Source organism: Amblyomma mixtum, chromosome 2, assembly GCF_055824585.1.
Source record: "Amblyomma mixtum isolate Tamu chromosome 2, ASM5582458v1, whole genome shotgun sequence".
Taxonomy (NCBI): domain Eukaryota; kingdom Metazoa; phylum Arthropoda; class Arachnida; order Ixodida; family Ixodidae; genus Amblyomma; species Amblyomma mixtum.
The window spans coordinates 107,462,374-107,484,722 of NC_143013.1; the positions used below are offsets into that span (position 1 = coordinate 107,462,374).

General features: G+C 44.6%; 1 protein-coding gene across 1 annotated transcript in view; it reads right to left on the bottom strand.

The window, feature by feature from the left end:
- The window catches only part of LOC149360490 (uncharacterized), a 40,638-nt gene extending 18,676 nt beyond the window's left edge, over window positions 1–21,962 (bottom strand). The window contains exons 1-6 of the mRNA XM_089572346.1: window positions 21,802–21,962; window positions 12,651–12,771; window positions 11,193–11,320; window positions 9,860–9,998; window positions 3,391–3,545; window positions 1,652–1,817 (exon numbers count right to left, since the gene is read on the bottom strand). Of these exons, the coding sequence (XP_089428472.1) occupies window positions 1,652–1,817; window positions 3,391–3,545; window positions 9,860–9,998; window positions 11,193–11,320; window positions 12,651–12,771; window positions 21,802–21,850 (758 nt within the window). The 5' untranslated portion in view covers window positions 21,851–21,962. The remainder of the gene's footprint in view (window positions 1–1,651; window positions 1,818–3,390; window positions 3,546–9,859; window positions 9,999–11,192; window positions 11,321–12,650; window positions 12,772–21,801) is intronic.
- Between the last annotated feature and the right edge of the window lie 387 nt (window positions 21,963–22,349).

Genomic DNA, 22,349 nt, shown 5'->3' on the forward strand with positions numbered 1-22,349 from the left:
CATAGTGTAAGAGTAAAGAAAGGTTTGCACAACAGGAACTGTTCGTTCCCAGAAAGTTTTTGTCTTTCCAGTAGTATGCCGGTTTTGGTCTTCTTTTATCGCCTCTTTTTGAGCACAGTTCGCTGAGCTAAATATGTGAGTATGGTACATGGCAAAAAAAGATATCTAGTCAAACATTCACAAGAAATACAGCTTACGTACCCCTATCAAATACAAACGACTGACAGCCTACTATAAAAAGTAGCAAATACTAACGAAAGCTGCTGTTGGAAGCTTGCTGACTTTGCAATGCGAGACTCCTGAAGTGAAGCCTTCCGTGCAGTGTTTTTCCCATCTTCTGCTCTTAAAACAAACCCCCTTACTACCTCTGCTCCTAACAATGTAGTACGAAAAAATGCCGTGAGTACACTTCATCGTCATCATCAGCCTGACTATGCCCACTGCAGGCCAAAGGCCTCTCCCATGTCTCTCCAATTAACCCCGTCCTTCTGTGCCAGCTGCGGCCACCGTATCCAAGCAAGCTTCTTAATCTCATCCACCCACTGAACCTTCTGTTAATGTAGAGATGCCGTTCAGTTATATTCGGTTCAATTAATATGCATCAAGGCGTGCACTGTTTATAGAACATATAATTTCTGGGAAAATGCTCATTTAGTGTCAGAAGCACTGGAACGTAAACCACTCTACGAGAGACTGCACGCGACAAACGTAGCATTCATGCTGTGGCAAAGTTTCATGTAGTGTGAGAAAACCTCTCTGCGAGATAAACAAAAAGGTCATTGTCTTTGTGCAACAGCCCTCAAGTGAGAAATGCAGCACTAACGTGCCGTTCTTGAAATTTAGACAAAGGTTTAAAAAAAAGAACATCTGTACTCGTGTGGCGGCTGATATTCTAAAGACGCCATAACCAACCTGAGAGCATTTTTGAAAAGACGCGCGTCACAGCTTTAAACCAACCGTAATTTTGATGGAATAGTCAGCGATTTTATTCCCTAAACTGCAAGCTCTGCATGCATTCAGGCAGTACTCTGCTAAAAATTTAGAATGACAGCTGCTTCTGCTTTTTAGTGCGAAAGCGCTATTGGCCTTCCAACTTCAAAAATGCCGGTGTGTGGCGAAGCCTCTGAAGTTAGTAACGTGATGCCGGAAAAGGCGAGAAATAAACTAGACTGAATGACGGTGACCTTGCCCAACCTGGAGAAATGAAATAAATATTGCCGCGACGTGGTTCCAAACCCGTGATGGCACAAACAGATCGGCTTCCCATTGCACGAGAGCACTAGGCTATTGCCGCAGCCGATGACGCCTCGTGTGATACAACACACTCTCGCGCTGTGCATTGCACGTCATCGTCTTCAGTTAACTTCTATCTGTGCTCAAGTCTCTAATGAAAAGAAAACGCGCTTTCAATCGCGCTGTCAAGTTCATGGCGTTGGTGACCACCTGCAAAAACCTGTTTTCGCAAAATATTTTGTGATTAGCAATGTTAAACTGCCAGGAATTCTTTCGTTTGTACTTCGTGTTCATTCAAATTCAGAACTTAACCATAAGCCAGCCATCCTTCTGTATTTGGCCTCGTGAAGAAGTTCGAAATGCCTGTGAAACGATCAGAGTGCTTTCTATAGCTACGTAGCGCCACTAGTGGCCTTACCTGCAGAACGTCTCGTCGTAGTCCATGGGTTGGGTGCGCACCTTCTCGAGTAGCTCATTGGCCACCGTGTTGGGGCTAACGATATCGCGCAGGCAATCCATCACGTGGGTCATGCGTGCCTCACAGTCGCTGCTCTCCGGAGCTGCTGCCTTGGGCCTCTGGTCATCTGCGCCACCGCGTCGACATCGCTCTGTCATCTCCCGAAAACACACGGAGTCGCACTTCCCAGGAGAGTACAAGCAACATCTTGAGAACTTGCATGTAAGTGCTATAGAGCCTTTCGTAGATTACGCAGGGGACTGGTAGCGATAAGAGGTCTCCAATACAATAGAGGTCTCCTACACAGACAAATGACGTAATATCGCTGGGCACTGAACATTTCTCCCTGCTTGCGAAACTTCGTGCGGCCTAGAACCCATGCGTTGCGCACAAGCTGAGGCCACATTGGTGTTAAGCGTCTGCCGTTACCTCTGCTCTAAGAGTGACTCCCCGACTTGCGAGGGCCCATTTCCGGTGCCAATGAAGACGTTCTCTCTTCAAAAGTATTAACTGAAAGCGGAACTTGTTAGTATTTGAAACTTGAATTTTGAACGCAATGTACGACAATGGTTCTGTAATAAGTAGGAGTACTTGCATGTGGTGCGGCAGGTTACTGATCATGCAACTGAATAAGCAATGACTGGTCGAGGCCTCGGCTGCCGTTTTTTTTTTCGAATCTAGTATACTTCGTCGTCTTGGAAGTTTACAGTCGGCAATATTTCTCGTTTGGTGGATGTGATACAAAAGCGAGATTTACTTTATTATCATCACTAGCTACACGCTCGGAAGAGGTGTGTCATCAGAAACTGCTGGCAGATCTTCTGCGCTCTGTCTGCGCACAAATTCAATAAACTAAACTTCCGAACAGCGTGGCAGGTTGCAAAAGAGATAAGGGGTATAGTCATTCTTCTTGCCAGCTCAAAAACGGACACACGCGTACTAAGGTACTAGAAGTACTAGACAAGCATGTGAACCGCTTGATTTGGCAGCATGTGCCTCGACGCCATGCATTCATGCAGCAGTGTAGCAATCTGATTCGAGTCGGCCAGTGCTTAGATGGTGTCATAGAAATTGTAGTCGGATACAACTCAAAAAACGAAGCAGCAGATGTCCCTGAAATGAGGCCCTCCAACCACTAGCGTCGACCGATCTTCATGACGCCGCCTTTAATCCGATTAAGCCGGGCCTACTCCCCATTCATCTGGCGACCCGCCGCGGTGGCTCAGTGGTTACGGCGCTCAGCTGCTGACCCGAAAGACGCGGGTTCGATCCCGGCCGCGGCGGCCGAATTTCGATGAAGGCGAAATTCTAGAGGCCCGTGTGCTGTGCGATGTCAGTGCACGTTAAAGAACCCCAGGTGGTCGAAATTTTCGGAGCCCTGCTCTACGGTGTCCCTCATAGCCTGAGTTGCTTCGGGACGTACTAAACCCCAATAAACCAAATCAAACCAAACCATTCATCTGGCACCCCCTGCGATTTCACTCTAGCAGCTCTAACGGGATCGACCATGGGGGAGAGGAGAGAATCGGTCGACGCCATTGGCTGGAGGACCTTCTTTTCGGGGCATGTGCCGTTTCGTTCATGAGTTATTGTGCTCCGAGTAAAGCTCTAAGCCCTCCAGATGTCCCCACAGAACAGTGACTCCAAAGCGCGCACATGACGGAAAAGCCTTCAAGTGCATGATGTGCGCGCTCACTAACCGTGGTGGGTTGCGGGATCCTCCGCGTTGGCCTGGCAGTTGATCGCGCCCAGGAGCGCCTTCACCACACGGGAGAGGGCAGCGCGCATTGCATCCTTCTGCTGGCACCCTTCGTAGACACCCGCGGCGCAGCGACGCAGCTCCGTAGACACCGAGCTATGCGCAAAAGGAAGCAAAAAATGACGCAAGGAACGGCTAATTATTAACGCATTCGTTCATGCGACAGGCGCCTGTTTGCTGCGGACCTTGCAGGGAGATATGACCCGATGAGTATTCACAGGACCGACATTGAGTCAAGTGTCCGACCGTAAGAGATGCTTCGAAGGTTGAGTGTCTATTACTAAACTACGGTTTGGGGCGTTGTTCGTCGATTGCAGTTAAGTTCAGAAATGACAGTGTGTCAATAGGAAAATATCCTTCCTATGCGTTTCACTTATGAGACCATGTTCGGCTTTGCTACACGGGAACAGTGAGAACGAACAGAGCTGAAGTTTTTTGCCTGTAAGTTGAGCTTGGCGACTACGGGGGGCGTTCAATCAAGATTTCCCCTGACCCACTTCCTCTGCACGAAGAGCAACGAAACTTTGCAGAATCATTAGCCCTTCTCTATATAGGTGCCACCCAGGGACACACAGTTCGCCCATCTTTCTATGCAACTGCAGACACCTCGCTTGTAGAAGTCGACAGGTTGCTCCAAAAGCCATGTTGTGAATTCAGAAATCAGTCTCATCATCTGGAAAATAGTTTCCCTTCAAATAAGATTTCATTGTTGGAAAGAGGTAGAAGTCCGATGGTGCGAGGTTGGGTGGATAAGGGGGATGCAGTAGAATTTCAAATCCGCAGCAGCGTGCTCCCATTTGGGCAGCATGTTAGTTGTGAACTGGGGCATTGTCTTGCAGGAGGAGTACAACTTTGGTGAGCATACCACGTCTCTTGCTTTTGATGGCCTCCCGCAATTTCCGCAGCAATGAAGCATAGTATGCCCCAGTAACCGTGGCACCCTTTGCTTGGAAATCCATCAAGACTACTCCGTGCTGGTCCCAAAAGACTGTGAGCATGACCTTGCCCGCCGAGGGCTGGGCGCGTGCCTTCTTTGGAGAAGAGTTTTCTGGCGAGCTTTTTTGGAGGCGGTGAGTCCAAGTGTTTCCATTGCATCGACTGGACTTTAGGCTCCGGATGATAGTGATGGACCCAACTTTCATTCTGTGTAATCAGTCTGTTCAAAAAGACCTCCTGCTTTCCATGACACATGGTCAAGAGTCTGGGAGCATTCGATACATTCCTAGTTTTGGAAAGGTGTGAGCAGCCGGGGAACCCAGCGAGCGGATACCTTGCGCATATGAACACGGTCCTGAATGATTTTGTCCACAGACCCCGCACTAATCTCGACATTTTGGGCTAGGTCTCGAACGGTTACGAGACGATTTTCCAAAATGGAGGCCTCCACTTACTGAATGGTGTGTTCATCGATAGCGGAGTGGGGTCGCCCTGCAATCGGAGCAGTTTCCATCGAAGTCCGACCACATTTTAATGGACGATGCCAGTTCTTCACTAATCATATAATGGATTCTCCCCATAAACCTTTTTTATCTCACCGAACGTCTCCCTTGGAGTGCGGCCTTTCAAGTACAGGAAATTGGTGAATTTTCTGTGTTCCACTGCATCCATTATCACACCTCACACCACTTAAGCACGTGTAAAAGAAAGACCGTTATTAGTTCAGAGTTGCACATTGGCACGTGACCTATAGTGACTTATGTCATATCACAGGCGCAGTTTCAGCATCCTGCAATAAGCAGAAGTGAGTTAGGGGAAATCCTTATCGACCGCCCCTCGTATATGTGCCAATATGAATGTTTTAAATCTGATGACCGGTGTTTAGTTGTGCTTCCACGCCCAGAAGCAGTGCTGCAGCCCTTCAGTGTTCTTCTTTTGTTGATATGTGGTGATATAGAAAGTAACCCTGGTCCTGGAAATGCTTCGCTCCCGGAAATTTCGAAAATCCTGGATGACATACGTCAAAGGTCCATTCGCATAGAAGCAGCCCAGGCTACAATGTCTGACGACTTATCCGAGTTGAAGCGAGACCAACAGGCGGCAACACGCGATATTGCCGATATCAGAAAGCGTCTCGAAGCTGTAGAAAACGTAGCGACTGGTTTTGAAAACTTGCAACGGGATCTTTGCGATACACGTAAAGCACTTGAACTTGTGCAAAAGGAAACACATGCTTTGCGTGCTCGTTTAGATGATAGCGAGGACCGCTCACGGCGTGACAACCTTATCTTTTATGGATTTGATGATAGCTCTACCGAGACTAACGAGCAATGTGAAGAAAAAGTTCTTAACCTAATTGCTGAAACATTAGAACTCTCTTTAACGAGTGACTGCATTGCTCGTGCGCACAGAATCGGTAGATTCGACGAGAACAAAACCAGGCCCGTGATAGAAAAATTCGCCGCGCATAAAACCAAGGTGCAGGTGCACTCAAAGCGATCGATGCTGAAGGAAAAGGAAGTATCTATGAGTGAAGATTTTTCTGCGGCGACACGTAAGGCGAGAAAGCGGCTAATTGACTATGCGAAGGAGTTTGATTTAAAAGTCAATTTAAGGCACAACAAACTAATTGCCAATGGCAAATGCTATGGATATAATGCGGAAACTGACCTAGTGTTTGAAATTGGACCTGCTCTAAACAGTGAACCCATTCAGTCTCCGCGCTCCCTTCGCTCTGGTCGAACTCTAGCTGGTACTGGAACGTAGGGGCCCGCCAGGGGTGGTGGTACTGCCATTGAGAACATTGGTCTGAGTGTGGTTTTTACTAACATAAGAAGTCTTTTGCCCAAAAGAGATGACTTGAGTGCATTGATAAATGATTGTAGCGCTGATATTATTGCCTTAACAGAGACATGGCTGTCTGATAACGTGTCCAACAGTGAACTATTTTTTTGTGAAAAAAATTACAACATATTTCGATGTGACAGATATGAAAGGCAAGGTGGTGGTGTTTTACTTGCTGTCAACGACCGAATTGAATGCTTTCGTGTTGCCGTAGTGACTAGTTTAGAAATTGTGTGGTGCTGTATAACTTTCCGTTTTAAGAAAATTGTTATTGGTGTCTGCTATCGACCACCGTCAAGCCCCATTAGTTTCTGTGAAGATTTACACGACTGCCTCAATACAATTTCTGTGCGCTTTCCGGATGTGAGCATTTTTCTTTTAGGAGATTTCAACTTCCCAGACATTGAGTGGAATCATGATAGTCCAGTCTTTCTTTCTTCGTGTTCCAATTCTAACCACTTCCTTCACATTTGTTCCGATTTCGGATTATCGCAACTTATTGAGCTCCCCACACGTGTCACTGCCACTGCCTCATCCCTTCTTGATCTCATCCTCACATCATCTCCAGACATCGTGTCTTCTATCATTCATTTGCCTGGGTTAAGCGATCACATGATAATCAACTTCAACCTCTCTCTACCCCTATCCCGCTCACGTAAGCAGTTCAAATACATCAGAGATTACAGCAAGGCTGACTTCCAGGCTATTAATAACAATATGTCTTTATTTTTAGATGAATTTTTGAGTGTTTATCTCGACCGTAGCGTACATCGTAACTGGGAGATCTTCAAATCTAAAGTTTCTGACCTCGTAAATAAATACATACCAATCAAAAAGGTATATAGCAACAGTGCTGCACCCTGGTACAACAGGTATCTTAATAGGCTTTCCAATAAGAAAAAAAGACTTTTCAGGACAGCTCGCTTCCCACACACTGCTGTCAGGTGGTCCGCGTATAAAGCCGCTGCAGTCGCTTATTCAAAGGCATTAAAATCAACCAAATTTACCTTCTTTAATCAGACTCTTCCAGCTATGCTAAGCAATGACCCGAAGCAGTTTTGGAACACAGTGAAAGGCAAAGGAAATACCACCATACAACTATTTACCCCGGATGGGGATCCAGTTCCTGACCACCTGTGCGCATCGCTTCTGAATAGCACTTTTATCAAAGCCTTCTCTAGCCCCACCGACACTTCCGTCCTACCTTCGCTCATAGAATATCACTTTCTACCAATGGATCCCATCGTCATCTCCTCAGAAGGAATTCGTGGCATTATTAACCAACTTAAAACGTCATCCTCTTGTGGTATCGATGGTCTCAGTACTAAATTCTTGAAAAATACCGTAGAATATTCTTCCATTATTCTACATTGTATTTTTTCGCAGTCTTTAAACCATCACACCCTTCCTAATGACTGGCTCACCGGCAAAGTAATCCCAGTGCACAAATCAGGGGAAACGCAAGATCCACGTAATTATCGTCCCATCTCACTTACTTCCGTTCCATGTAAAGTTCTAGAGCACATCATATTTAGTCATCTTGTTAATTTCCTAGAATCAAACCAGTTCTTTACTCCGAAACAGCATGGTTTTCGCAAATTCTTCTCGTGTGAAACGCAGTTAATGATTTTCACTAACGACTTGCATGTTTCTTTAGACTCTGGACTCATTACTGATTGCTTATTCTTAGATTTTTCAAAAGCCTCCGATAAAGTCAGTCATTCTCTTTTACTTTTAAAACTGAGCCAACTTAACATTGACCCTAATGTACTCAATTGGATTCGTGCCTTTCTTAGTAACCGTACTCAGTTCGTCTTCGCCAATAACCACGACTCATCACCAGTGCCAGTACATTCAGGTGTGCCCCAGGGGTCGGTTCTTGGCCCGTTATTATTTCTAATATACATTAATGACTTACCTTTAAAGATTTCATCTAACATGTGCTTGTTTGCTGACGACTGCGTAATTTACAGAGTAATTAATAACACTGATGATATTATTCAGCTACAGACAGACTTAAATAAAACTTATGACTGGTGTCAATCGTGGAAAATGGAATTAAACATATCTAAATGCAAATGCATGCGCGTAACCCGTAACCAGCAAACGAGCCCAGATTATTTTATTAACGACACTCAGCTGAATCCAGTCTCGTCTTACAAGTATCTTGGCGTTAATGTTTGTTCTAACCTTTCTTGGAAAGCTCATATCAGGTTCATCACTTCAAAGGCTAACCGCATGCTAGGGTACGCCCGCAGAAATTTTTCATCCTCTCCACCTTCATTGAAAATGCTATTATATACTACACTCATTCGTCCGAAACTAGAGTACGCATGTTCAATTTGGGATCCTGACACCATCACATTAACAAATGAACTCGAGGCCGTGCAGAATCGAAGCGTCCGTTTCATCGTTGGAAACTACCATCGCACTGCCAGTGTAACAAAAATGAAATCTAATCTTAAACTCCCCTTACTCTCCACTCGCCGTAAGCTATCACGCATTTGCCTCTTCCATAAAATTTACTATCACAATCCTTGCCTGAAAGCCATCTGTGTAAAGGCACCATCTTTCATCTCGCCTCGCATAGACCACAATCAAAAAGTAGCTGTTCCACACTGCCGCACAGTGACTTGCTCTAATTCCTTCCTCCCTAAAACATGTCGTGACTGGAATAATCTTTCACCCACAGCCACCTGTGTTAGCGACACTGCGCGTTTTAAAAGCAAATTACTCGCACTGTTAGAATCAGACCAATTGTGATATGTTGTTTACTCATATATAGACTACATAAGGTTTCTTTTTTTGTAATCCTTTTATTTATTTCTTTTTACTCCTGTACTTTTGTTCTCAATGTTTTCGTCCTATGTCTCTAGGATCTTTCAATATTGTTCGTATATATAGCCCTGTTTTTGATCTATGTATTGTTTTCTTCACTGTCCCACCCCCTCTGTAATGCGAAAGCCCTGAGGGTAAAATAAATGAAATGAAATGAAAAAAGTACTTGTGCTTACGAGCCTTTAATGCAACTGCCGTGTGGTAGGGAAGGAAACCTTTGCTACATCCCTGCCTCGAGGGAGTCAAGAAAGTTTACCTGTCAGATATTTTTTTCTTTGAGAGAGTCAAGAATGTTATTCTATCAGATATTTTTTTCTTTTAGCAAGGGGTGACGAGTGTGTGTAAAAAGCATTTTTGATGAACTTGCAACTTGATGATCCAGAAAGCTTCCTCGCTCAAGTTATTCATTCATACACTCTGTCTGGTTCTTTAAAACAGTGCAGATGCGTCATGCCTGTCATGTTTAGATGTGCACTCAATGTTTTACTTGAAGTGTGCAATAATCCACGACTCGGCGCAGTTATCCGGGTCATGCACGAAGGAGTCTACGTACATTCTCAGATTGCGCTAAAACACCTTCTAACATTTTAAAACAAGGATATCGAATACGACCACTCCGCAGAATTTTTAGAGCACACCTCGTATAGGCCTACTTTAAAAATGAAATACCAGGATGTATACAGGAGCGCCATGACGCCTGGAAGTAGTCATTTCAGGGACCGTTTCCCTCCTTTTACCTACCAAGACTCAATCCAGGCGCATAAGTTTGCTGAGGGTGCGTCGTCGCTCACCTGCAGAAGCTGTCGTTGCGTGCCGACCGGAGGAACTTTGCCAGGCTCTCGTACTGACTCAGCGACTTTGCCGTGCACTCGACGGCATAGTTGAAGTGGAAACACTGGACGTGTTGCAACTGGGGAGCTGAGAATACACCTGCGCGCAGAAGAGCAGAAGAGGGCTCATGACACCTCTGTACAACACAAGACCGCATCCTCCCTCCTCAGGGACTCAACCGCTACAGCCTTTTTATATTAATAAAGATGTCGTTGGGCTCGATGTTCGACCCTGCGGCGCCATTTTCATATGGAATGAGTGCAGGAAAAAGGGCTTACTGCGAATACGGTGGGTGTAACGTTTGAAAGAAGTCAAAACTGTTCCGAAGCCCTTTACTGCGATGTGCCTTCGAATCCCCTCCCTCGGCTTTTACTCTTAAAATAACATTATTTCTGGATCGCTTAAGCCAACCAGCTTGCATTTTGTTGCTATGTCTGGTGCCTCCCATTTTCCCAGCGCAGACTTGAGGAGTGTCAGTTTTTTAAGCAGGCTCGAGTTATATTAAGGTTTTAATAACGAATCTAATATGCAATATAACCGTTTGCGATTTTGCGATTTTGTATTAAATAAGCTATAAATGATCTAAATGACAACTAATGAAAGTTAGTAAAAATTCACCTCTAAGAAAAGAACCTAAATTACTACAACATAAATTGTGCCCACCAATAACCTCGACAAATGGTTCCGTTGTCAAGCACACAGACGTGGAGGCAGATATTTATCTAGCCAATAGTGACATAGTTTATGTCATAATATTCGACAGGCACCCAAATTCGTGGATAACTAGGCACAAAGAGACAATAAAGTGGAGAAGCAAGAATACTGATGTTGCGGCTCTGTGGCTGTCAGCCAACGACATCGCTAGTCCCAGGCATGAATTCTCCTGACCAATTTTTGGCTCGGAACCGAATAGGAAAAACAATTAGGCTTGGTAAATCTTTATTTCTCAGTGTTTGCGTTGTAAACCTACACTTCCCAGTGCGCGCTTTTATACACCTAGGAAGTGTATTTTAATAAAAATCTAATACGCATCACACCCTCGTGTGACTTGTAGTAAAGCGTTTTTTGAAAGCACTGGCTCTCCCAACCCTCTCTTTTGCGATTTCACCTCCCGCCTGTAGAGTGAATGAACTTTTATGAAAAAGTCAGCAATACCGCTTCTTTTAGCAACTATTACAGCAACATATGCATGTCTGACTGCCCCCTCCGCCAACTCCAACATATCTTCCAACTCCCCTCCAAAAATGAGAAGAAATCTACTCTTGAGACACGCGAGTTGTCTCATGCACTAACGTAGGTTGTCTTCGCTGCAAAGGCTGTCGACGAATGCGTTGCCGAGCTCCGACCAAGGGTTCGAGTCGCAGCTGTCATTGCCGTAGTGTGAGCCGCAGTCCTTGAATCCTGTATCATTCCTCAGAGCCCTGGACGGAAAAGAGAAAAGATACACTAACGTGCGCTTGGCGGTAACGTTGGGCACAGTAGCCAACCACACGGCAATGAAGTAATGACCACTTAATGGAATATTATTCACCCTCACCATGGAGGCTGCCTACTCCGTAAGGCGAACATCGTCGGCAATAGCAGCTGTCTTTACTCAGGAAGCTTCCTAGTCTAACCATTAGGTGTGATTTTCTGCAGCCTTGTACAGTTCTGCATGTTCCGCAATAAACCCTAATACTCCAGTGAGCTGTTTGTTATGCGAAGTAAATATCCGGTTATAATATTCGTGTTAACTTCACAGAAGCTATATTGCCATACTGCTACAAAAACTCTAAGCTGCAATTTTAGGTTATCTTCAGATGCCATTTACCTTCACAGCGCAAACTATTCTAGCTTTGATTCTTGAAGTCTTGACAAAAGAATGCTCACTCATTCCGCTGTGCGCTCAAGGACTCTGTCCACTTACGTTACGCAGAGGCCGAAGTTGGAGGCCTTTTTTTGTGCGCTGGCTTCGGGCGCTCTGTTTTCGCCGTGCCACCTATCAATCGGGCCTCTAACTTTTTTCATAAAAGCGCTTAAGTTCGCAGTTCTCCGCACGCTTATATGCGAACAGAGGGCTCATAAGCCGCGTTTTGGATCCCACTGACTACTTCTGGCACTGCGTTGTCAGTATGACACAGCTACTTTTCCGGCATTGTATTTAACTTACGATGCTTCGGAAGGCCCAAACACGTTACAATATGCTTTCGAGCTTAGGGCCACCCGAAAACAAGGTGAAACACTGCAGAAAATATTTTTTTCTTCAAATTACGCTTAAACGGTGGGACAATTCTTCTCGAAATTCCACCGGATGACACATAAGATAATATATACAATACGGCGAAAAAATTTCTGCGGCGTTTAACTTGACGTGCGCACAGGCTTGACTTGCTGTCACTCTTTTGGGGTGTATTTTTTATCGCTGCTATATGAGCTGTTACTTGAAGACAGTAAAGTCAGTTGAAAGCTTGCGTTCGTGCGGTTAGCGCATTTTTTTGTTAACAGGAATGATATCACCGTAGTGTTTGCCTATAGGCGGGTTTAAACAGCTGGTAATTATTATTTCCTTCTTGACAAACAAAACGACTCAGGAAGTTTTAGAGCTTGGATAAAAAGCTTTTCTTTAAAAAAAAATGGAGGCCCAGTTATGCCCCATTTATTCTTCCTGGTGTTCTAAAGTTACAGTACTAGCAGATGCTCATTAATTCAGATTTCCAGCAAACATAAAATGGTACGCGTGTCCTGCAAGATGTTAACAGATGCACCACCTACTCGCATAGCGGCGCGAGCTGGTCGTGCCTTTCCAGCAACTGGAGGGCCTCTTCAGCGGCGGCCTCGTAACACTGGTCCTGCAGGGTGCAGCCGTCCGGGATCACCTGGCCAGCACACAGCGCTGCGGATGAAGTGAAGATGAGAAAGTTTAGCCTCCTCAGGGTGCCATTAAGTCTCAGGGCATCGTCATCATCATCATCATCATCATTATCATGGGCACCGTGGGGCTAGGTTCATGTAAGCTTCGCGAAGCTTGCCTTCGTGGTGACCCACGAGCGGCAAAAGAGTCATCGGCAGCAAATGTGAGGCCACACTGAAACCTTGCAGGGTTGGTCACACTCTGTCACTGAAGTCAGACGCACACCCTAGTTGTCGAGATGAGAACGCCGAAGGATGACACTTCGCGCCCCGTATTCACACGCACAAGCAGAATCGTAACAGCTGAAAAACCCGTACAAATAGCGCCTAAGCAAGCGCGCTGGAAGCTACTCGCAGGATCTACAGTTTCGTAGAAGTCAGCGGAGCCTACGGAATACGCGCGACCTGAAGGCGGTTAATCACAGTAGGCTCGAAGCCTCCCAGCCACCATGCATTGGTCAAGCCGGGCACTGAAGGTGGCTTTTTGAAGAAATAGCCGAAATACTCTATGCAAAGAAGCAAGGTGTCGCAAGCCTCCTCCTATGTATATGACAATATGGAGTCACTTTTCGTGTCAGGTTGCTGAAGACTGTCCATCATTCTATGAGTAAAAAGTGAAAAATGAAATGCCAGAAACTGTAAGGTACGACTTAACATGAGACCAAGGGATCTCAATTATGAGGAATGTCAAGGCGTAGGTTGTAGGACACGGTTGAATTGCTCCCGCCGTCTTAAAACCACACAAGGATTGCGAATGGTGAGTTGCCTAATAAGTCATATAAAGCGCCGGAAAACGGTGGAATAAAAAATACTGTGAACAGCAAGCTGGACGCTTGCACCGCCATCGTCAGAACCGATAGAACCGAATAAGGAAATTGGCTCTGCGAAGGCAATTTCTCTTCTGTCTTGTTATGGCCAGACTGACATTTACATTACTGTTAGGATGTTTGCAGTGTCGGCCGGCGCAGTCTTGCTCCCGAATTAACTCTATTTGCCTCATTACGAATGGTGGCGGCAGACTGTCACGAAATGGCCAAAACCACTTGCAGAAAGAAACATTCTAGAACTTCCGAAACAGGCAAGCACTCTATGAAAGCTTTAAATAGTAGCAAAGGCTGCATCCAGGGTAGATTCCATGTCGTTCAGACAGGAAGGCGCTGTAAAGAAAACACGAAACACCACCGAAGAAAGCAGGAACGTTGAATTCCTATCGCAGCAAAAGCAGGAGCAGGAAAAGGAACGTCAGCGTGGAGTCTGGCAAAAGAAGTTGCATTTCCTTTGCGCAACTCGCGGCTGCGGAGCCCTGGAACTTCGAAAGCAACTGCGACTGAGCTGGGTGTCGCGCTGGCAACGAAATGCGACGATAAAAAATATCCGCACAGTATGATTCCATTAGCGTCAAGCTTCACGGTTAGCTCCTAGACAGCAATCGGCGTCGGCTCAAAATTGATACTCATTCACAGCCTCGGCCAGTCCTCTCTAACCCCGTCGCTCTATTGGCATATTAAAATCTGCTTTTGATGCTCCAAATAGGAGCGTACGAATGCGTGTACGCCTTGGAAGTTTGTATGGGTGCAAATACTTTGCGAAATTCGAACATTATAAGTTTAATGATAGCAACGTCTGGTTATAGCGAGACCGCCTGCACATGCGAGACGTGCTGGCGACAAACGGTACCAGAAAAAACTTCAATAGTTTATAGATGCGCCGGACTCTGTTTTATGGATTAAGTAAAGTAAACGGGTTCGGGAGATGGCGCCGTACTTAATAAGCATGAACGTCGAGCATCGTTGAGAAGCTCCCAATAGCCGCTGCTGATGCGCGTTATATTTTTTCTTTTATAAAGAGACCCTGAGTAAACGAGAAAAGAAACTCACTGCACAGGAGCAGTGGTTATTTTGCCCGTTACATTTTCATTTCATTAAATTTATTTTTACTCTCAGTGCTTTCGCATTACAGAGGGTGAGGGGGAATTGAAGCAAAGTCAAAAATAAAGTATACTGTTAAGGAGGGAACGGAATACGTGGGATTAATACTGAAGCAAGCCCAACATACACACAGGCACAGACACCCAAAGAAACAAAAACGATACAGGTTACAGCATTGAATAAAGAAATTACAAAACAAACATCTTAAATTCATATCTGTGTACCGGAGAACAACAGATAACAATTAGTCGGATTCAAACAGGATGTTTAATTTACCTTTAAAACGCGCATGGTTGGTGACGCAAATAGTTCTCTGTGAGTTAATACTCTATTCACTGGAAGTTTTAGGGCGGAAGGAATGACACCACTATCCTACAGTGAGGAACAGCTACTTTACGACTGTTGTCAACGAGATGTGGCATGAAAGATGGTGACCTAACACAGGTAGCTTTCAAGTGAGGGTTGTGATAGTAAATCCTGTAGTAATGGCAAATGCGTGAGACCTTACGGCGAGTATAGCTGAAGTAGAAAGTTATGTTTCATATGCGTTATACTAGCAGTTCGATGGTAATTTCTAGCGATGAGACGGACGCTTAGATTCTGTGCACCCAGTAGTTCATTGATGAATTTTTTGGTGGCAGGGTGCCAAACAGAAGATGGATACTCAACCTGCGGGCGAATAAGTGTAGTATATATTCAGTGAGGGTGGAGATAAAGAAAAACTTTTACTAAAGTACCCAAGCATGAGATTAGCCATCAAAGTAATGGATTTAATATTAAAATACCAAAAAGGTCATAACATTTAATAATGGCAAGGTATTTATAACACGACGCAGAATCGAGACGAATCTCATTAATAAAATAGCCCGGACCTGTTTGCTGGTTACTGTTTACTCGAATTCATTTGCATTAAATTATGTTGAATTCTATTTTCCACGATTGCCACCAGTCATAAATTTTGTGTAAATCTGCTTGTATGTGAAAAATGTCATTGGTGTTAATAATTAGCCTGTAAATGACACAATCATCTGCAAACAGACACTTATTAGATAAGATGTCGAGAGGCAAGTCATTTATACAGATTAAAAGTAATAATCGTCCAACGAACGACCCTTTCGGTTCACCCGAATATACTGGCGCTGGTGGTCAGCCGTGATTATTGGCAGAGACGAACTGAGTGTGGTTACTAAGCAAGGAACGAATCCAGTTGAGTGTGTTATGATCACTGTAAGTTGGCTCAGCTTTAAAAGTAGAAGCGAATGACTGAATTTATCAAAACATTTCGAGAAACCTCAAAAATAAGCAATCTGTTATAAATCCAGCCTAAGCAGGACATTAGTGAATACTATGAACTGGCCTTCCCACGAAAAGAATTTGCGAAATCCATGCTGACTGGTGTATAGAATTCGTTAGCTTCTAAGAAGTTAACGAAATGACTGAATATGAGCAGCTCTAGAAATTTACATGGAACCGAATTAAGTTAAATGGGACGGTAATTACGTGGATCCTGTATTTTTTCAGATTTGTACACTGGAATCACTTTACTGGTGAGCCAGTCATTAGAAAGAGTGTGTTGCTGTAAAGACTGCGAAAAGAGTCATTATATTGCAATGAAAGAATACTCTACAGTATATTTCAAGAATTTCTTAGTGATGCCGTCGACATCAACCCAATGTACGACGTTCGTTGACGACAGTGCTGATCATTTCTGAGGAGAAGACATTGGCGTATGTTGATAATAAGCACACTCTTGTAGCGAAGGTAGTGGAGAGGCGACCATGGGGCTCGAGAAAGTGGAGATAAAAGAGTCATTTAGAAGCTCTCCTCGCAGTTGGATCACCTTCCTAGGCAATTAGTCATATGGCTTTAGTTCTGTTTTCTTTGACATTGTTCCAAAACTGCTTGGATATATTTTTAGTGTAGCTAGGAAAGTGTTATCAAATAATTTGAATTTAGTGGATTTTAGTGCGTTTGAATGTAGTGCTGCAGCAACTTTATATACACGCCATGTGGTAGCGGACGGCTTCGTGCCCGCCGCGCGGAAGTCTCTCTTTTTTTTTCTTATTGGACAGGCGCTTGACATACCTGCACCAGGATGCAGCACCGCTAGTGAACACCCTCGAACAGATACACGGTTTTTTATTACACCTGGAATTATTGATGTTCAAGGTCTCTCAGTTACGATGGACACTATGGTTTAGACACACAGGCGAGAATTAATCTAAACATTTCGACAGTTTGTTATTAATAGCATGATAGCCGGCCTTGCTGTTATCTCTGATGCATTTCAGGCGCCTTTGCGAAAATGTCGCCTGTAGAGACAACTGAAATAACTTATCATCTGGTCACTTAGCCAAGGTGGAAGGATGATAGCGGACGCTGTCTAGTGGTGATGCTAGGACAACGCCAAGAAAGAATGATGTAGTGAGAGTGCCATGTGTTGGAAGTTAAACATGCTGCGATAACCCGAAATGAGAACATTTGCGAGGAGACTTGTGAGGATCAGAACATGATGAAAACAAGAGTGGACCATTGTGCCTGTAACGCAGCAATCTGGCTACGCACATTGCCTGTCTAGCAAACTATATTTGCATAACAACGCTATCAACCTAAGAACACCTAAGTAATTTTGCAATTCGTTGATGACATTACCTTAAGAAGTCACTCGGGAGATTAACTGCAGAGCATGGTAAATAATTAGAAAGGCAGAGTAGAACAGTGATTCAAAAATTAACAAGCAGACACCTAAAGTAATGTTCAACAGTCTCGCAAGGGAACAGCAGTTCACCATTGGTAGCGTGCTGGAAGTGGTAAGGGAATGTGTCTACTTAGGGCAGATAGTGACCGCTGTTCGCGATCATGAGAGGGGAATAACTAGTACAGCAAGAATGGACTGGAGCACTTGTCACAGATTTTCTCCGATCGCGAATGGCAATTTACCAATATCCCTCACGAGAAAAGTATACAACAGCTGCATATAACCAGTATTCACCCATTGGGTAGAAACGTGGAGGCTAAGGAAAAGAGTTCAGCTTAAGTTAGAGAGAACGCCGCGAGCTACGGAAAGAAATATGATGTGTGTAACGTTAAGAGACCGGAAGCTGGCGGAGTGGGTGAGGGACATCTGTAGTCACAATCAAGAGACAGAAATGGGCTTGAGCAGGGCATAAATGCGAAGACAAAATAACCGCTGCTCATTTTAAGGGTAACACATTGGATTCAAAGGAAAACAAGTGTTGAAGGGGGTGGCAGAATGTTAGGTGAGCGAATGAGATCAAAAAGTGTGTGGGAGATACGATTGCTGCAGCTAGCGAAAGGGCAAGGTTAATTCGACAGACATGGGTGGGGCCTTTGCCCTGCAGTGGGCGTAGTGAGGTTGATGATGACGACGCTATCAACGCCTCCTAAGCATTGAGACTAAATACTGCATTCATTGACTGCATTTGGCGACAACTAAGGAAAAGAACACTTAATGGCATAATATAAAGGCTTCTGTGATTTCGTTGGCAAAACACACCATTGACCGCTTTCTTTTCGATTAGCATGATCCCGACATATACGTTTCGTTCGTTGTGTATTTCCTTCTCTTTCTTCCTTTCTTTCTTCCTCTCTTTCTTTCTTTCCTTCTTTCTTCCTTTCTTTCTTTCTTTCTTTCTTTCCTTCTTTCTTTCTCTCTTGCTTTCTTTCTTTCTCTCATTGTTCCTTTCTTTCTCTCTTTCTTTTTTTTCTTTCTTTCTTCTTTTCTTTCTTCTCCTCTCTCTCTTTGCGCGTTTCTTTTTGTTTTCTTTCTTTCCCTTTCTAACTTTTTCTTTCTTTCTCTCTTTCCTTTTTCTTTCCTTCTTTCTTTCCTTCTTTCTTTCGTTCTTTCTTCCTTTCCTTCTTTCTTCCTTTCTTTCTTTCTTTCTTTCTTTCTTTCTGTGTCTGTTTTGTTCCAAGCCCAGGAAATCATCAGAAGCGTTTGTGCGGCTGAAACCACGTGGAGCATGAAGCAGAGCATCAAAAATCGCCGCGGAAATTTTGAATGATTGATACCCCCAATACCTTCCTACGTACGGCCGCCAAAATTAATCAGCACGAATGCACCCAGTATATATAAGTGAGATTATGTTTAGCATTACCAAAATAATGTTAAACAATCTAGCAAGGGAATAGAAGTTGGCAATTGGTAGCGAGGTGCTGGAAGTAGTAAGAGAATATGTCTACTTAGGGCAGGTAGTGACCGATGATCCGGATCATGAGAGGGAAATAACTAGAAGAATAAGAATGGGGTGGAGCGCATATGGCAGGTTCTCTCAGATTATGAATGGCAGTTTGCCAATCACCCTAAAGAGAAAAGTATACAACAGTTGTCTTACCGGTACTCAACTATGGGGCAGAAACGTGGAGGCTAACAAAGAAGGTTCAGTTTAAGTTGAGGACAACGCAGCGAGCTATGGAAAGGAAGATGATAGGTGTAAAATGAAGAAACCGGAAGCCGGCAGAGTGGGCGAACAAACGCGAGCAAATGACATCCTAGTCGAAATCAAGAGGAAGAAATGGGCTTGGGGCAAGGCTTGTAATGCAAAGGCAAGTTAACAGCTGGTTCTTAAGGGTAACGTAGCGGATTCCAAGAGAGGGCAAACGTAGCCGGGGGTGGCAGAAAGTTAGGGGGGCGGATGAGATTAAGAAGTTGCCGGGGATACGGAGGCCGCAACTGGCAAAGGACAGGGTGGATGATGATGATGACGATTATGCAGAGCGTAGGGAGAGTAAGTTATCAGTATCAAAACCTGCGCGCACCATTTCACGCGAGGCTTTGGTTTTTTTAATCACGAATAAAAATGTTCTCTCTCAGTTACGCGTTGTTCGGTATTAGGTGTCGACAGATGGCGCCAGCTGGTGGCGTCGAGGATATCTGGGCATGCTTTCTCTATTTATTTGTCTTCTGTGTTCATTTCTTGGTTTTGTACATTACCGCGTTTACAGCTCGCTACAGTGCCATTGAATTACGATTGCGGTTACAGGAGTGATTCTCGCGAACTTTTCTCTTCTTTATATGTTTTTCTTTTTTTGCCTTGCCGCAGTTTTTCCGTTCCTGTGGCCTTCCATGGTCCTATTTTTGCTGCCATGTTTTTATTTACACGTACTCCTCATGTGTCAGCACAGCATTATCTAAACAATTCCATTCGCTTTCATCCCGTACTCTTTGACGCGATACCCCGCAGGGGTGGCTCAGTGGTTACGGCGCTCGGCTGCTGACCCGTAAGTCGCGGGTTCGATCCCGGCCGCGCTGGCCGAATTTCGATGGAGGAGAAATTCCAGAGGCCCGTGTACTGTGCGATGTCAGTGAACGTTAAAGAGCCCTTCACTACGGCGTCTCTCATAGCCTGAGTCGCTTTGGGACGTTAAACCCCAATAAACTAAACTAAGTGATACGACCCTGACAGTTTCCATTTAAATATTGTAATATGGACGCTCCTGCTGCAACACCAGCGAATAAGTTATATTTCTGCATTACTAAAAGTACATGAATTCATGAACGGAATGTAATAAAATAAATTCATTACATTGCTCTCCTGGAGAGTTAACTTCATGGGGACATTTGATTTACATACAATTATCACTGCGCTTATAGGTCGACAAAAATGAAAGACTCGTTGCTTACATTTATTCATGAAATTGGAGCTCCCTGAGAACCTTCAGGTAATAATAAAAGTTTTTATACAAGTACCATCTGCGATTCTTTGCTTGATCTTAATTTCTTCTATACCTAACACTGCCCACCCTTTGCAATAGCGCTAATATGGTGCCAGAGACATATACAGCTCCTTAATGGCTTTTATTATGCCTCCCCGAAAGAGTGAATGTGTAAGACGCAATAACTTCTCGAATCTTTGCTAATATTGCTCCATCTAAAACGAAACTTTTACCCTACAAAGCATCAATACGACCATAGCTTGTACATGCATCATCACTTTGGGACCCTCGTATTAACTCCCTCCTACAGAGCATTGAAGCCATTGACCGTCGTTCTTAGCATTAATTTTATTCAACAATCACCGCAGTGCAAGTTTCAACCCCACGCAATATCACCTCAACTTGTATTACCTCTCACTGCGCATTAGACTTTCTTACCCATGTATTTTTAATAAAATATAGCATTTGAGCAATCCCTTTGAGATTTTCTTCTTCAGTCACCTTCATACATATCCTAGTGTCCATCGCCACAAATTTCTGGTACCAGACAGCAGCACGATTTTGCATCTTTTATGCCCAAGACATGTGATGACTAAAACTGCCCCCCGTCTCCATTGTCTTCATTACAGACGACATCATATTCCAAACCGCCATATCTAAACACTGTTTGTAACCTTGCTCTTTTTTGCTTGTGCTCTTACCGTTTTTCTCTGCCTCTTTATATACCACTTCGGCGACTGAGAGTAAATAAATTGAAGGCAATACTAGTTACTAGCAAAAAGAAACAATTAATTGACATGCGCCTCTGACTCGGCTCAGCGGCGTTGTAGAAAATGAAGAATGGTGTAACATTATATGAACTTCTCAATAACATTCCCAGCTGTCATACAGCTCGTCAGCCGAGTTTTTATTGCCCATAGCAGCTGGCATAACGATGGTGGCCAGTAGAGTCATCACGAATTTGAACTGCCAGCCTGTTTCTAGTAGTAAAATCATATAAGGTATTACACTCTTCACCCACCTCATGCTCACACTAGCAATGCAGAAACATAGCAGGCTTTCACCAACAGCAAGCTAACGACTATATAACAAGAGCTGTTACATTGTCCTTCGAGTACGGACTTGAGCTTGTCAAGTCGCCATATGGGCGGGTTTTTCACTTATCCAATTCACTCAACCGCAGAATGAAGAGGATCAAGCCGACTGAATAAAATTAAAATTAAGCAGTTCCGAAAGCGAATCAGTGTTCATAATTTATCCTTGAGGCCCCGCGGAAAGGATCTTCAGGCAAATCGCAACACCGAGCTGACGGAGTTCACCCTGACCATCCGGACTTCGTATCAAGCCTTTTCAAAGGACAACGAATCTTGGCGAGCACTTCCTTCGTAGCTTCCATCTCAGTTACTCACCGAGCAGGCTGGCCAGAACCGAGACGGACAGGGAAAGGCGAATAACCATGGTTGGTTACGGTGTCCTCTCAACGACAGCGTAGACGACGCGGCACACAGGGTCTTGCAGCGGACAGATTCTTCTGGCGGGGCTTCGGGGCGTATAGGTAGAGCACGACAACGGGCGCCGGAAACGGAACGGAAGACCGGAAGTGATAGGACCGAGGCGCCGCCATCCTCCAGGGCTGGGCCGAGTGCTGTGGCGGAAGTCTGCTCCTTGACGCACGCATTCTGTCTGGGTGCAGCGCTGACGCCCGCGCCGCGGGTTTGGGTTCGCAAAGCAACGCGGCTTTGTCCATCCAGCGGCTTCGTCGGCTGTCTCCGCTATCACATCTCAGCCGGCGGACGGAAGGCATCTAATCAAACTTCCGTGCCGCTGACTCGTTCGGCTGTCACCCGAGGCCACAATCCGATTCGATCTGAGCACAAGTGAAAACCAGAACTTTGACGTGGTTGCCACACTTCGATATTTGAAAACCTACAATCGGAAGTTGGTGAACGGGTAGATT